Source organism: Nicotiana tomentosiformis, chromosome 10 (genome assembly GCF_000390325.3).
Source record: "Nicotiana tomentosiformis chromosome 10, ASM39032v3, whole genome shotgun sequence".
Lineage (NCBI taxonomy): Eukaryota > Viridiplantae > Streptophyta > Magnoliopsida > Solanales > Solanaceae > Nicotiana > Nicotiana tomentosiformis.
In genome coordinates, this window is record NC_090821.1 from 48,744,161 (window position 1) to 48,760,640 (window position 16,480).

Sequence of the window (16,480 nt, forward strand, 5' to 3'; positions counted from 1 at the left end):
GGTTCCACCTTGGGATATGGTTCAACTCTTCAGAGTCAAAGGAACAACAGAGGGAACATATAGCTACCGTTTCCTGAGGAAGCTGCACAAGTCAACAGCCCCAGCTGTAAAGTTGCTGCCTGCACACGCTACAGTGCAGAAACAATGCAGCAGTCAACTTTATGGGGAATGTCTTTTACCTACCTTGCTTACATTATCCTAGTGATGTCACAATTGCATTATTAACATCAAGGAAGGTAAAACAAATCACTTGAACACTTAGAGATTTTACTCAAGCATACTCACTGTGATTGATCATCAAGAAAACGATTCTCAAGTGCATCAAGAACAAAGAATAACACTACTACGGACCAGTTCCCCATATCAAGTTATTGTATGTCCTTAGTTGAGTTGTAACTTTGTAATAGTTCTTCAATTGTAATTCCTACTTAGCTTGTTTAGAAGCATTCCATAGGAAACCCTTTGTAAATCATAAACCCTTGTGTTTGTGTCTTGTAGAGTTAGTCGAGTTCTAAAGTCTTTGTAATAGAGTTATTACAAAGTGGCTTGTAATAGTATGTTACAAGTTAGTGAGGGATTAAGAGATTAATTCCTAGGTTGCATAGGTTGTAATATGAAATTTGCTCAGTAGTGAAGTTGAAATCCTACAAGGGTAGGTCGTGGTTTTTAATCCCGTTGAGCTGGGAATTTTCCACGTAAAAACTCTCCGTGTTATTTACTTTCTGCTGTGTTTTCATAATCTGTGGAAACCGATAGAGAACCTGGTTCTCTATAGTATTTGGTAGACCCTAGAATTGTATCAATTGGTATCAGAGCCGGTTCTTTCTATCAGGCTAACACCTAGAAAGGATCCTCATGGCTGCTCCACCGAACTTTGAAGAAGGTCAGTGTACCTATATGCCACCAAGGTTCAATGGCCAGTATTATGGATGGTGGAAGACTAAGATGCATGACTTCATCATGGATGAAGATTCAGAGCTATGGGATGTTATCTGTGATGGACCCTTTGTTCCCACCAAGAATCTTGGCGACCCTACTATATCCATTCCCAAGACGAGGAAAGAATTCAATGACGCTGATAGAAAGGCCATAGAAAAGAACTTTCGTGCAAAGAAAATTCTTGTGTGTGGCATTGGTCCTGATGAATATAACAGGATATCGGGATGCCAATCAGCAAAAGAAATTTGGGAGGCTCTTCAGACAACTCACGAAGGAACAACACAGGTTAAGCAATCCAAGATCGACATGCTCACAACTGAATACGAGCTCTTCAGGATGAAAGATGATGAATTCATCCAAGATATGCATACTCGCTTCACCTCCATCATTAATGAGCTTCACTCTCTTGGTGAAACTATTCCAAGAAACAAGTTTGTCAGGAAAATCCTTAGTGCACAGCCCAGTTCTTGGGAAAGCAAAGTGAACGCCATTACAGAGGCGAAGGACTTGCAGACACTGACCATAGATGAACTTGTCGGCAATCTAAAAACATATGAAATAAAGAAGAAGAAGGACAATGAAATAAGAGAACCCAAAAGAGAGAAGAACCTGGTCCTCAAAACACACATCAATGATTCAAGTGACGAGTATGGTGATATGGCTTACTTGACAAGAAGATTCCAGAAGATGGTTCGCAGGAATGGAGGCATTCCAAAAAAGGGAAGTTCTAGCAAGCCAAAAAATTATGACCTCTGTCATAAATGTGGCAAGACAGGACACTTCATCAAGTATTGCCCTCTCCTAAAGAAAGATCAGTACAAAAACAACTTTGACAACGCAGCCAAGAGGAATTCGATTCGTGATAAACGCTTCAAGAGAAAGAATACCGCTGACAATGTTGTAAAGCAAGCTCTTGCTGCATGGGGAGACTCCTCCAGCGAATCTGAAGAAGAAAATAATCATGGTGATAGTTCAATGATGGCAGTGGAAAGTGAAGCAACTAAGTATGACTCAATCCTTTCCTTGATGGCCCAATCTGATGATGATGAAGATGACGACGATGATGAGGTAAATTTTCTGGATGTTCAGAGAAATCTAAAATCTTATTCTCCTAAAAAACTCATGTCTTTGGCAAATGTATTAATTGATGCTTATCACAGTCTTATAAATGATAAAGATGCTTTAACTATGGAGTTAGGAGAAGCAGAACAAATCAGAGATGACGTAGTAATCGTTGTTGTTGATTTAAAGGAAACAATTGAGAACCTGAAGAAAGAGAAGGATGCCTTAGATGAAAAAATTGCACATATAGAACATGAAAGAGATGATCTAATGGTCGCTGTGATAGACCTAAAAGAGACCTTTGAGTGTGTAAGAAAGGAAAAAGAAGTCTTAGCTGAGAGAGTTGCTAACATTGAGCATAAGAGAGATGACCTATTAGTGGTGGTAGTGAACTTGAAAACAATTGGGGAACTTAAAATGGAGAGTAGGCCTGAAAATTATCAAAAGAGAAAGAAAGTTGCAAGTGAGGCACACATTAAGCTTGAAAGTGAGTTAAGTTCAGTGAAGTCTAGTCTGTGTGCTGAGCTTGAGAAAAACAAACAACTTTAGAAAGAACTAGGTAGAGTGAAGAGTGATCTTGAAAAATCACTCAAGTGGACCTGGTCCTCTGATGCTATCACTGTCATGTACACCAATAATGGGGGAAACATGCAAGGGATTGGGTTCCAAAGGGAAAAGATTCTCTACAACTCTCATAGCAAGTACATTACTGTACCTAGGGGTGTTTAACGGGCGGGTTGGGACGGGCTGGACAAAAATAAATCAGCCCGTCCGTTTAATGTTGCGGGCTGTTAGCGGGCTGTACATTTTTGGATTTTTTTTGTCCGTCCGGGATCGGGCTTAGAAGATTGTTAGCGGGCTATTAGCGGGTTGTTAGAGGGCTGTTCGTGGGTTGTTCGCGGGCTGTTAGCGGGTTGTTAGCGGGCCGTGGATTTTTATTTATTTTTTTAAGTAAATTTTATTTTTCTTATTCAATGTTATTGATACTTAACTACTTAAGTGTTTGTAAACTTTTAAGGCTTAGAATTAAACTTTGAAGTTTAAAATTTGAAATTTGAAATTTGAATTTTATAATATTAAAATTAAAATTTGAAAGCAAGTGGCTACAAAATATTATTTAATAAGAACTATATGTAAGGATCAAGCTCCGAAGACTTTCATTTGATATTTTTATTGAATAATATATAATACTTCAAATTAAGTTGCAAGTTCTTTTTTGATTTTGTTATTTTTGAACTTGCAAATTAAAATTTTACAACAATTATAAAAAAACAAATAGTACATCACATGCTTTGCATCATTTTTGTAAGTTCATCCATGTCAACATGAGGTTTTTGATTTCCGGCATTGTATCTCCATAAACCATTATATCTCCAATTTCTTGGTCCTCCGCTTCATCTACCTCGTCACGCCCTTGATTTTATCATTCTGATCTTATCCAATCTCTGAAGCATACTAGAATTTCCAAAGCGTTGCTACCCAATGAATGACAGGTATCTCCTAGTTGCTGCCTTGCTTGGCTAAATGCGCTCTCTGATGCGACTGTTGAAATCGGTACATTTAGCATGTCTCGAGCCATGGCCGAAAGAACAGGAAATTGATTTGAGTTGCTCCTCCACCAACCCAATAGTAGAAATTCCTTTGTGTGGGGCTCTGCTGACTTTTGCAAGTAGAATTGAAGTTCATTGTTATTCCTGCTACTGGTTTGTTGATGGCTTGATGCTCCCCTATTGTAGACCAAATCAAATAATCTTCAACACCATTATTATCATCCAAAGCACTGGTCCCAGATGTTGAAACTGAACTTGAAGGAATATTTGCATCTACAACAGAAGAATCATCAACAATGTTAGCATAATAATTATATAATGTTTCTAAATGTTTGTGTAGATAAGAAATACAAGTGTCAATATCAGGAGTTTAAGTTGGTCCATAAAATAAAAAAAAATGTTAATAAACGGGCTGAACCGTGCTGTAGCCCGTTAACAACCCGTTAACGGGTTAACGGGCTGAACCGGGTTGTAGCCCGTTAACAACCTGTTAACAACCCGTTAATGGGTTAACAGGCTTAGCGGGTTCCGGTGCACCGGTATCAAAAAATTATTTGTTTGAAACCCGCTCCCTGCCCAACCCGTCCCAGCCCGCCACCCACGCTATAGTACCGGGCTGAATCGGACTGTAAACGGATCAGCCCGGCCCGATTAACAGGTATAACTGTACCTGACAATTAGCTTTGCACTCACTGCGGTAACACTGGGCACTTTAAAAAAAACTGTATGGCCAGATTTCAGTCACAGCAGAAAAATAAAGTTTTTGCTGAAAAAGTAACTACTGGTAGAGAACCTGGTCCCTCATATAAAAAATACATAATGCCTGCTTGGACCAGAAGATCCCTCATTCACCCCTTTCCTCATTACAAGGGACCCAAACTTGTTTGGGTTCCTAAGTCTAACTTCTGATTTTCTTCTGTAGGGAACAGTGAAAGGAAGCAACCTACAATGGTATATGGATAGTGGCTACTCAATGCATATGATTGGAAGTACAAATGACTTCCATTCACTTAAGGTCCTGCAAGGAGGGGGTGTATCCTTTGGAAATGGCAAGAAATGATACATTCTGGGAGTTGGAAGGATTGGGAAGTCTCTCTCACACTCAATCGAAAATGTGTACTACTTGAACAGGTTGAAGTATAGCTTGCTTAGTGTTTCCCAGATCTGTGACAAGGGAAACAAGGTGGAATTTGTGTCAAAAATATGTACAGTCACAAACCTAGTGACTGGTGAGGTGGTACTAGTGGCAAAAAGATACAAAAATATCTATGTTGCTGATTTTGAGTCTCTGCAGAATGGTGATATCATCTGTCTAAGTGCTGTTGATGATGATGCTGAATTATGGCATAGGAGGCTGGGTCATGCAAGCTTCATGTTGCTGAACAAATTGGTCAAGAAGGACCTGGTTCGTGGTCTGCCCAAGTCAAGCTTCAAGGATCACAAAGTGTGTGATGCATGTGTAAAAGGCAAGCAAGTCAGATCCTCGTTCAAGCCCAAAAAGGAAGTCAGTACCTCAAGGCCACTTGATCTTCTTCACATGGATCTATGTGGACCTATGGGGGTGCCAAGCAGAGGAGGAAGGAATTACATCTTTGTGATAGTTGATGACTACTCCAGATTCACATGGACCTTGTTTCTCAGAACCAAGGATGAAACTTTTGAAGTGTTCGCTGCTTTTGTCAAAAAGATCCAAGTGAAGATGGGGTAATAAGTTTGCCTGCATCAGGTCTGATCATGGGACAGAGTTTGACAATGCCAAATTTGATGAGTTCTGTACTGAAAATGGTATCACTCACAATTTCTCAGCTCCAAGAACACCTCAACAAAATGGTGTTGTGGAAAGAAAGAATAGAACTCTTGAAGACATGGCAAGGACAATATTGATTGACAGTGGGATTGCAAAGAATTTCTGGGCAGAAGCTGTCAACACTTCTTGCTACTTGGTGAACAGGTGCATGATCGGGTCCTTTCTGAATAAGACTCCATATGAACTGCTGAATGGAAGGAAGCCCAAGCTGACACATCTAAGGAATTTTGGGTGTAAATGCTTTGTTCTCAACAATGGAAAGGAAGCCCTTGGAAAATTCGATGCCAAAAGTGATGAAGGAATATTTTCGGGATACTCATCTCAAAGAAAATCTTACAAAGTATACAACAAAAGGACTCAATGTGTTGAGGAAAGTATACATGTGATCTTTGATGAATCTCACCTCTCCTATGAGAAAGACAGACATACCAATCAAGATGGAGTACCTTTATCTGTTCCAAGAGAAGTTATTGACATGGCAAATGGAAAAACAGATATGATGAGTCATGTAAAGGAATCCAGTAAAGATGATGCGAGTACACCTCCATCTATTGGAGAGGAACCTGGTCCCCTGATCACACCAACTGAAGCTGAAAATAGAGTTGTTAATGCGGTCCAGGGTACTCCACTTGCTGAAGTAAGAAGCGCCCAAGAAACTTAGTCTGACATACCTGGGTCCTCTGCCAATGGGATTCAGGCACCAAATTGGAAGCACAAAAGCTCACATCCTCTTGACAACATAATCACCCCTCTTGACTCAGGAATTCAAACCAGATCAAAAGCAAAAAACTCACTTGCCTTTTCGGCCTTTCTTTCCCAAATAAAGCCCAAAAATATCAAAGAAGCGTTGAAAGATGCAGACTGGATCACAACCATGCAAGAAGAGTTGCATCACTTTGAAAGAAACAAGGTATGACACCTGGTTCCTCGACCTGCAGATCAAACTATCATAGGGACCAGGTGGGTATTCAGGAACAAACTTGATGAATTTGGAAATACAACAAGAAATAAGGCAAGGCTTGTAGTTAAGGCTACAATCAGGAAGAAGGGATTGATTATGATGAAACATTTGCTCCAGTTGCTCGAGTGGAAGCTATTAGAATTCTTATTGCCTTTGCATCTCATATGGAATTCACATTGTTCCAAATGGATGTCAAAAGTGTATTTCTAAATGTCTACCTGAAAGAAGAAGTTTATATCAAGCAGCCACCTGAATTTGAGTGTCACGAGCATTCTGAGCATGTGTTCAAGCTGGACAAGGCATTGTATGGGCTAATGCAGGCTCCCCGGGCTTGGTATGAAAGGTTATCAAAGTTTCTTCTAGAAAATGGATTTACAAGAGGGAAAATTGACAACACTCTTTTTCTGAAGAAACGAGGGAGGAACCTGCTCATTGTTCAGGTATATGTTGATGATATCATTTTTAGAGCCACAACTGACTCTCTTTGTGAAGACTTTGCAAAACTCATGGGGAGTGAGTTTGAGATGAGTATGATGGGAGAATTAAATTTCTTCCTGGGACTTCAAGTGAAGCAATCTCAAAAGGGAACAATGATAAGTCAGCAGAAGTACATCAAGGAGCTGCTAAAAAGGTTTGACATGGAAACATCAAAAGTTATTGACACTCCTATTGCCACAGCTACTCATCTAGACATAGATGAACCTGGTTCTCCTGTAAATCAGACCATGTATAGAGGGATCATAGGGTCACTCTTGTATCTCACTGCAAGCAGACCAGACATTGTGTTCAACGTGGGCCTTTGTGCAAGGTTTCAATCCAATCCAAAGAAATCTCATCTGAAGGCTACCAAGAGAATATTGAGATATCTCAAAGGAACGCAGGACCTGGTCCTCTACTATCCCTCAGGTGACAACTTTGATCTTATTGGGTATGCTGACGCTGATTATGCAGGATATCTGGTGGACAGGAAAAACACGTCTGGAATGGCACATTTCCTGGGTTCTTGCCTAATCTCATGGGGTACAAGGAAGCAAAACTCAGCGGCACTCTTAACTGCAGAAGCAGAATATGTAGCAGCTGCTTCTTGATGTGCTCAATCGCTGTGGATCAAGCAGCAGCTGGAAGACTTTGGAGTGTTCTCAGATTGTGTGTCTATCCTATGAGACAATACAAGTGCACTCAATATGGCCAAAAATCCAGTCCAACATAAAAGAACCAAGCACATTGATGTGCGTCACCACTTCCTCAGAGACAATGTTGAAAAGGGGCTCATTTGCATGAAATTCTTCAGCACAGAAGATCAGATTGTGGACATATTTACCAAGGACTTGAGTAGAGAATATTTTGAAAGAAATTGTCTGGCACTGGGGTTGATAAAGCCCAACTGAGAACCTGGTCCCTCGATGATTGGCTATGAAAGAAATGTTCAGGTAAAATTAGCTAAAAAGTATTTTCTGGCAAAGTCTAACTCATATCTATACCGTTATAGGTAGACACGCATGATGATTATAGAGCAAATAGGCAGTTGATGCAGTACGCGCTGGTAAAAAAGGCAAAACTTACAGATGCAGGATTAGTCAGGGAACCTGGTTCTCCTGACACAGGTTAGTAGTTTCTTTGTTCTCTCATGCACAATTTTAAACGATTAAAACAAGTGCCACATCATCAATGTGTCAGTCTCTTTTCTTTGCGTCTTGTGAACCCAAACGTCTCACCCGTTAGAAGTCGACCAGACTCCCAAAACTGTCGCCTTTTCTTAACCGGTCCCTCATCAATCTTAAATACATCTATCATTATCATAACTCCTCACATCAAACGTTAAAATTTCCCTTCTTCTTTCTCACTTTCAAACTACCCATCTCTTCTCCTCAACTCATCAATTCTCTCCATGGCTGAAAATCACGAAACCTCAAGTGTTCCAAGTGACACCCCCATTGAGTCCTCAGCCATTCAACCACCGATTTTAGACTCCTCCCTCAACACCACCACTAGCCAAAACCCTAGGGCAGAGTTACCCCCACACTTCATCTCCTCTCCTACCCAATCAATTTTTGGTTCTCATAGGAGTCGCAAAATCACAACTCCTAAAAGATTTGTGGTTACAAGCTCTCCTCCTGCCTCGCCGGAAAAACTGGGAGAAAAGGGTCCTGTTGATGAAGAAGAGAATCAAGAAATCTCTAGTCTTCCTTTGGATGAAGGCTCAAATATAGATCCAACTGCTGGTTCTGAGAATGCTTCAATTCCTAATCTTGAGCCTACAAGTACAACTTCTTCTTCTTTTGCGATTTCAATGGAGTTACAAGAGAAAGAAGCAATAGAGAACATACTATCTATAGCTAATGAAGGGGTTGTTATAGAAGGAAATGGGGATGGGTCTGAGGCTCAGGGAAAAGAGTCTAGGACTGTAGTAGAGGGTAGAAAGCTTGTGCATGTTTAACAGTCGGCATGAGACAATACTACTAGGGTCCCAAATGAGGGACCTGATCCCTCCCCAGAGGATCCAACTCAGGGGGTCCTCTCAAGAGCCCCAGGTCAGTATTGATCCTGCTCCCTCCCCTCATTTCGATGCTGAGCCTTTGTCTGTTGTTATGCCTGAGATGAGATCTGAGTTTGAAGAAGTAGTTGGGGAAAGTGAAGAGGATTCTGATGATATGCCAATTGCTAGCTTGACTAGACGTAGACCAATGGTTGCTCAAGAGTCTACTCATAAGCGACCTACTACAAGGTTGCAAAGGAAGGAGGCTCTTGAGTCTGCAATTAAGAACATCTAAACTAAGTCAAGGAGAAGAAAATTAGTGAAAGATGGGAAAGTTATGAGCGAGAAGACAATGCCAGTGGTAAATGTGGATGATGAAGTAGAAGAGGAACCTGGTTCCTTGAATAGAAAGCGCTCACAGAAGCATGGTCTCCCCAAGCCTAAAAGGGGATCTTCTGTGTCTGCTGAAAGTTTGAACAAGTCTGATGATGTTGTCGCTAGCGCAAATGTGGTGAAAGAATCTGGTGATAAGTTGGTAGAAGAGTCTGCTGCCAGGGTGATGGAAGAATTGGGTGAAAAATCTATGAAGTCTGATGAAAAAGGAAAGAATGTTCGCAAGTCTGCTAAGAGAAAAGATGATACTGATGAGGAACCTGGTTCCTCAAAAAAGGCCAAAGTTGGTGATCCAAAGAGTGTTGGGAAAGAGAAGTTGAGGAATCAAAAGGTTCTATGGGGACGCACATTTGCCCCTGACATTTTGGAAGAGGCTGGTATGAGACAGTTGGTTGAAATTTATGAGTTTCAACAGTGGACACATTTGTTCACAAATGATGCTCCAAAGGTGTATGAGGAGGAAGTTCAAAGTTTCTATGCCGACCTCTTCAAAGTTGAGGATGATCACATCTGCGTGTTGGTGAATGGAGTTGATATGGTAATGGACTCTGCTTTGTTGGGATCTATTCTGGGTGTGCCTGCTGAAGGGCTGTCTAGTGTTCGGGATCTTGTTCTCAAAATTTCAGAAATTCCATCCTGAAGGACAGAGCAGTTCAGCAAGGGGAACGGGTACAGAAGAAGGCCCTCCTTCCAGTGTACCAACTACTATTTGAGATGGTGAACAAGGTCTTGCTCCCCCGTGCCGAGAGATGATCTATCACTTCTCGTGCAGACCTGTTCCTCATGGAAGTACTGGATAACTTCACTGCCATCAACCTGCCTGTGATCATGATAGAGCACAAGCAGAAAGTGGCATATTTTAAAGATGGTAATCATGGGCTTCCTTATGGGTTCCTTCTCACCAAGGTCTTTGAGTACTTTAAGGTTCCTCTGGGACAAGCTAAAGTGGGCACTAAGAAGCAAACTTTTTCCAAGTCCACTCTGGAAGAATGTGAGTGTATTGATAGGGCTGGAGGAGTTGGAAGCACTTCTACCATTTCTTAGTTGATCAACGCTCAGAACAGTGCTACTGCTGAGATAAGACAATTGAAAGCAAGGAATGCTATTCTTGAGAGTCAGTTGAGTCAGCTTCAGGAGGCACCTGGTTCCAGTATCTCTCAAAGTGAAGAGGTTGCCCGTATGACTAAGGAGAATGTTGCGCTCAAGAAACATGTAGAGGACCTGAAAGAGAAACTACTCAATGAGCAAATGTCGGCGAATGCTCGAATGGATCTCGTCTTCCAAACCCTTGCCTCTGCCTCTAAGCCCTCTCTTTCCAGTGCTCCCTAAACTGTGTCCCCTTAGTGTCAAGTCTTAAGTATTGGTTTCCTATGATTAATATTTTTTTATGATGTTTGTGGTATTTGTTTTTGTTATTCTGAATTGTGGATGGTTGTTAGTAACATTGACTCTGCTCCCTGTTTTCCAATCCAAATTGTTTACTGGAAGCTTTTCCCTTTTTGCTATATATGGCTTGTCTTTATGCTCTGTTTTTAGTCATGTTGTGTGCACACAAGTGGCATGAGTTAACTCAAGCTAGACTTCTTTCTGCTATAAGCCTGTTACTAATCTTTTTATGATGCCAAAAGGGAAAAAAATAATTCAGGGGGAACAAGGATGGGAAACAGATTCAGGGGAAATTCAGGAAATGCTGGTTCTTAGGGGGAATTTGAATTATAAGTTTGTCATCATCAAAAAAGGGAAAATTGATAGGCTATATGTATATCCCTGTTATGTTTTGATGATCTAACAAACTTACTGTCAAGAATCAGATAAGGAAACTGTTATACATTCTCAAGACCTTAAGATCAAAATGTTCCAACTTGGGATATGGTTCAACTCTTCAGAGTCAAAGGAACAACAAAGGGAACAAATAGCTACCGTTTCCCGAGGAAGCTGTACAAGTCAACAACCCCAGCTATAAAGTTGCTGCCTGCACATGCTATAGTACATAAACAATGCAGCAGCCAACTTTATGGGGAGTGTCTTTTACCTACCTTGCTTACATCATCCTAGTGATGTCACAAATGCATTATTAACATCAAGGAAGGTAAAACAAATCACTTGAACACTTAGAGAATTTACTCAAGCACACTCACTGTGATTGATCATCAAGAACACGATTCTCAAGTGCATCAAGAACAAAGAACAACACTACTACGGACCAGTTCCCCATATCAAGTTATTGTATGTCCTTATTTCAGTTGTAACTTTGTAATAGTTCTTCAATTGTAATTCCTACTTAGCTTGTTTAGAAGCATTCCATAGGAAACCCTTTGTAAATCATAATCCCTTGTGTTTGTGTCTTGGCTAGAGTTAGTCGAGTTGTAAAGTCTTTGTAATAGAGTTATTACAAAGTGACTTGTAATAGTATGTTACAAGTTAGTGAGGGATTAAGAGGTTAATTTCTAGGTTGCATAGGTTGTAATCTGAAAGTTGCTCAGTAGTGAAGTTGAAATCCTACAAGGGTAGATCGTGATTTTTAATCCCGTTGAGCTGAAAATTTTCCACGTAAAAACTCTCCGTGTTATTTACTTTCTGCTGTGTTTGTATAACTTATAAAAACCGATAGAGAACCTGGTTCTCTATAGTATTTGGTGAACCCTAGAATTGTATCAATAATGCTGTCAGCAAGTGTGATACGATAATTATTTACTTCTCGAACTATAATATATAACTATAAGACTTGACCAAACATTTTATGTACGAGTTAACCAAACACGAGTAACGATTTCGTGCTTGAAATAATTTGTACTTAAAAGTTAAAACCGTGAACAGGGTTGTGATAGAGCAATGTAAGCATCGTCTATTTTTCTCTCGGAAAATTCCAGTTCTTAGCTTTCTTTCGCCTCTGGATGTAGTGGTAATTTTGTCAACAAACTTAAAAAAGTAGTTTGGCTTGCGTGGATCCATCTCTGGGAAAATGTCTTTTGAAAACTTAAAGATGTATTGCCAAATGCTGTGAGACTGAGACACCAAATGCCGAAAGCTCATACTGCGTGACTGTTATTCACAATTTCTTGTGATTTCTACTAAGACAGATCTTCAGTCGAAAAGATGGACTCAAACATTATTCGTAGACAAAACATTCAGAGAAAATCTTTTGGGCGTCATTTAGCCTAAAACTTGGAGATTTTGCCGGCAAATATCCTTTTTATAATTTTATTAAAAGTTAAGGGAAAATAAAACTCTATAGCAGAGTCCAGAGTCCTCTAAAAAAAATCATGTGTGGATAGAAGGGAGGGACCATTTCAACTTCCATCAAAGTTTGGGTACAAAAACTTGTGCTATGCATTCCTATACTCTTAATACTAAATTATTAAAACTTGTGGTGGCACTTTATAAATTAAAAAATTAAGTAACTTGGCTCGAGCTAGAGAATTTCAAAACCTCAGTCCCTACTCAATCGATTATTGTACCATCCAAATGGATTCTCATGATCTCATTCACAACTACTTATTCAATTTTTCATCATAGAATAAGGTATTAAACTAACATTGCTAGAATATTAGGTTTATGGTCAATTTTGTCTTTTTTCGTTCTCATGCAACTAGCTTAATTTCATATCCTTGTTTTTTCTCCAAGTCCAATTTTTGAATTACACAAGTCTGCATATTCTTCAGCACTTTATCTTCTCTATTTTATAGATAGAAACTTGCACACTTTGCAATAGGTTTGGGTTTTGCGATAATATGATATGATTCTTTGTACACCTGTTATCTTACATTGAACTTGCAAAATTACTAATAAAGTTATAGTGGTTTATTATATTGTTATTGCCAATTATGATATTGGTGAGTGCCATAGATATTTTGTTAATCTTATTTTTTTTAAAAGAATAATGAAATGGAGGACAGATGGCATATGTCCAGTTCACAAAATTCCAATATCTTTTGATCAAACTTAAATAGTACAGAGGGATTACTTGTATTATCGCATCTCGTATACTCCTCTCTCTTCTTACTTATCTTGTCTTGCTTTACTTAAACGACAACAATTAACTATAATATCAGGGACAAAAGGACTTTAATTAAAACTCTCCCTCCTAAAGTTCCATTTAGTTGAACTATGCACATGAACCCTTTGAAATGAGTTTGATTTGATTTGTCTTAATTGGCAAAAAGCTCAACGACATGCGATAAGTATTGGTCAGTTAATTAAACATTCCTTAATGACATGCCAAGATTAATTAAATTAAAGAAAAGAAAAGAGAAAAAACCATGCTTCACTGAAGCTTCTTTTTCTAGTGAAATATTTTTGACTTAGTGTTGCTGTGTCAATTTTGGCATTCTTTTGAGTAAAAAAAACATCTGAGTTTCTTAAGGGATTTTGTCGCTTGAATAGAAGTAAAATACAATTAATAGATGGAAGTAAGACTTTTTAAAGGAGTTGGCTGATGGTAGGGGCCACTTATGATCCTGTAATCTACACAAAGGCAAAGATAGGAATATAAGATACATGAAATGAAGAAGAAATCAATCAAATATTAATAACCAACCCAACCACCCACCAAAAATCTAATTCCAAGGTTAGTCCTTCAAAAATTAAAGGAAAATGTATTCCACATGTTGATATAGAGAAATAGCCTGATGACAGCATGCCAAATTGGAATTCTTCTCCTAAAGCATTCGAATAGACTAAAAAGAGGTAAAAACCATCAAAAGGTATGGGTGAGCGGAACAGTGAAGTGGGTGCAAATCTTGAAATTCAGAGTTCAAAATCTATCTACCTAAATTTTGATGGGTAGAGTCACTCGATACTTTTGAATAAAAATAACATAAATTCAATAAAATATTTAGATACGTACAATGATGATCCGGAAACCACTGTTATCATAAAAAAAACTAGAAAGAAAGAAAAACAATTAAGAGAATTCAAGAAAAAGGAGTGGGAATTGATGAGAATGAAAAGATTGATTGGTGGACTAATTTTTCTTCACCAATGGAAGATCTTATAAGAGACAATGGAATAAGCACACAAAATCTAATAGTTTCTAATATGTCCCACAAAGTTACAATTTATGGGGCCCAATCAAAAGGGAACAACTGTCAACATAAATGCCTTTGCTTAATAAATAATGTAATATATTGTTTAAATATATTTGAACGATATTAGATGATGACTTGATTCACCTTGAACAATTAAATTATATTGTTTGTTTGCTCTAAGAAGATATGCTCAGATCTCATAGAAGACCCTAATTAGCATATATGCTTACCTCATCAACCACTTCCTTAATATTCCTTTGTTTTGCAACTAATCTCCCATCATATTTTTTAATTGCATTCCTTTTGACATGGTCAAGATAAACCCTATTTCTTTCACATTTTTTAATGAATAGGAGTGTGGATAATTGCAAAGAACCTTCATTTAAGTGCTGAATAATCAGAACTCTACAGTTATTAGTGCATGAATATAATTTACAGTGCTGTAGTAGATGGGACTAGTCAGCCACAGATATTTATTTAAATGAAATTGAATTTTATTTTTCTAATATTTTATTAGCTTTTGGTAGAGAACAATACATGAATATAATCCACTAACCAATTGGTCAATAAAACAAGTGTTAAATAAGCCTTTTAAGTAGTGATAGATTTGTTGAGTCCTTCCAGGTGATTACATCCTCATCTTTCTTTGACTTTTGTTGTATTGCATTTCAAATATTTAAAACATTCTCCTCTTCTCAAGCATGGAATATTTGTTTTTTAAGTAATCAAGTGGTACCATAATTGCATGTTTTTATTTTGTATTTTCTTCAAAAGTAAGAATAAAAGATAAATTTAGTCTTTAATCATACACACTGAATCCTCTTTGGTTGGAAAAGTTTATGGTGTATCTACCACATTACTATTTATAAGATTTGTTTATATTGCATGAGAGACAGCTTCCTAAATATGACTATTCTTTTCCCTCTCCCTTTCTTTAATATTGACTATTGGTATATTTATGCCCTGTGCCATTTATTATATACAAAAAAGCTTCTCTCAGCTGGTGTTGCATGTCATTGTCAAAAAAGCTTCTCTCAGCCCTGTGCCATTTATCAATCAACTTATTTGTAATATAACTAAAAATAAATTTCTATTATAAGATGATAATTAACTTAATAAGATACTAACTAACCTGCTATGATAGGTTAAAGATCATATAAAATTATTTTACACCATCGGTATACATTGTATGGGTACATAACTTACGTTTTAGCTAGTCAAAAGCCCATTAAAATTACTATATAAGGAAGAGTATTCACAACACAAATTAGTCCATCACACACACAAAGAACATCATCTTTCTTTTATTCTTATTTCTCTCTTTCAAATCCATTCATTTTTCTCAAGAAAAAATGGCCAAGGATGTCTCTAGTACTTTTCATTCTCCATTATCCAATAATGGAGAAAATTATGAATCCTCTTCTAAATCATGTGTAGAGAACAAGAGGCTCAAACTCTTTGGTTTTGAGCTTGATCCTTCTCCAAAAATCCAAAAGAAATCTAAAGAAGATCAAGGAGATCATGAAAGTGTGAATTCATCATCAGCTTCCACAGTTTCATCAGGAAGAGATCAAGAAAAGTTAATTGCATCAAATGGTAAGCCTGATCATGAGGAAATAATGAAGAAATTTGAGTGCCAATATTGTTTCAAACAATTTGCTAATTCTCAAGCTTTGGGAGGGCATCAAAATGCTCACAAGAAGGAAAGAATGAGGAAAAAGAGGCTACAACTTCAAGCAAGAAAATCCAGCTTAAGTTGCTATCTTCAACCTTTTCAAAACAGCAATAATAATATCAACTATCAGTTTTATGATCCTAATTCTTTCTTTGGGAATTCTGATCAGTTTACAGTGTACGATGAATCCCAAATTAGTTTCAGCCCTTATGATCAAGAATCCCAAGTCTTAGCAGGAAAATGGCCATTTCAGCAAGATTCTTGTACGTTTACTCTTACACATGGAGAGAGATCAAGAGGAAATTACAATAAGCCTGCAGAAGTCATGAATTCAGCAACTTTGCCTAATTCAGCTTCTAAACAAAAGTGTAAATCTTTGGATCTTCAATTGGGATTAGGTTTGCATTGAGTATTGCAAAGAGATTAATATATATTTAATTTGTAGTGTTTTAGTTTAGAATCTAGAGATTAAAGAGCCTCATGCATGGTCTCTTCATTTCCAAGCTTTTTAGGTCTATTTTTATACACTTTGTAAACATGGAAAAAATGGCAAAGAAAATTTATCATGATCAGTAGCTTTTATTAACCAA

The 16,480-nt window shown here is 38.1% G+C and overlaps 2 protein-coding genes across 2 annotated transcripts; both read left to right on the forward strand.

The window, feature by feature from the left end:
* The first annotated feature begins 855 nt into the window (after positions 1 to 855).
* On the forward strand, positions 856 to 2,550 carry LOC108946670 (uncharacterized). The gene has a single exon (XM_070186845.1). The coding sequence runs from the start codon at positions 856 to 858 to the stop codon at positions 2,548 to 2,550; it is 1,695 nt and encodes a 564-aa protein (XP_070042946.1).
* A 12,918-nt stretch (positions 2,551 to 15,468) lies between these two features.
* Positions 15,469 to 16,480, forward strand: LOC104105159 (zinc finger protein 5). Its single transcript, XM_009613412.4, has one exon. It carries the CDS (start codon positions 15,568 to 15,570, stop codon positions 16,297 to 16,299), a length of 732 nt encoding a protein of 243 aa, XP_009611707.1. The 5' UTR covers positions 15,469 to 15,567; the 3' UTR covers positions 16,300 to 16,480.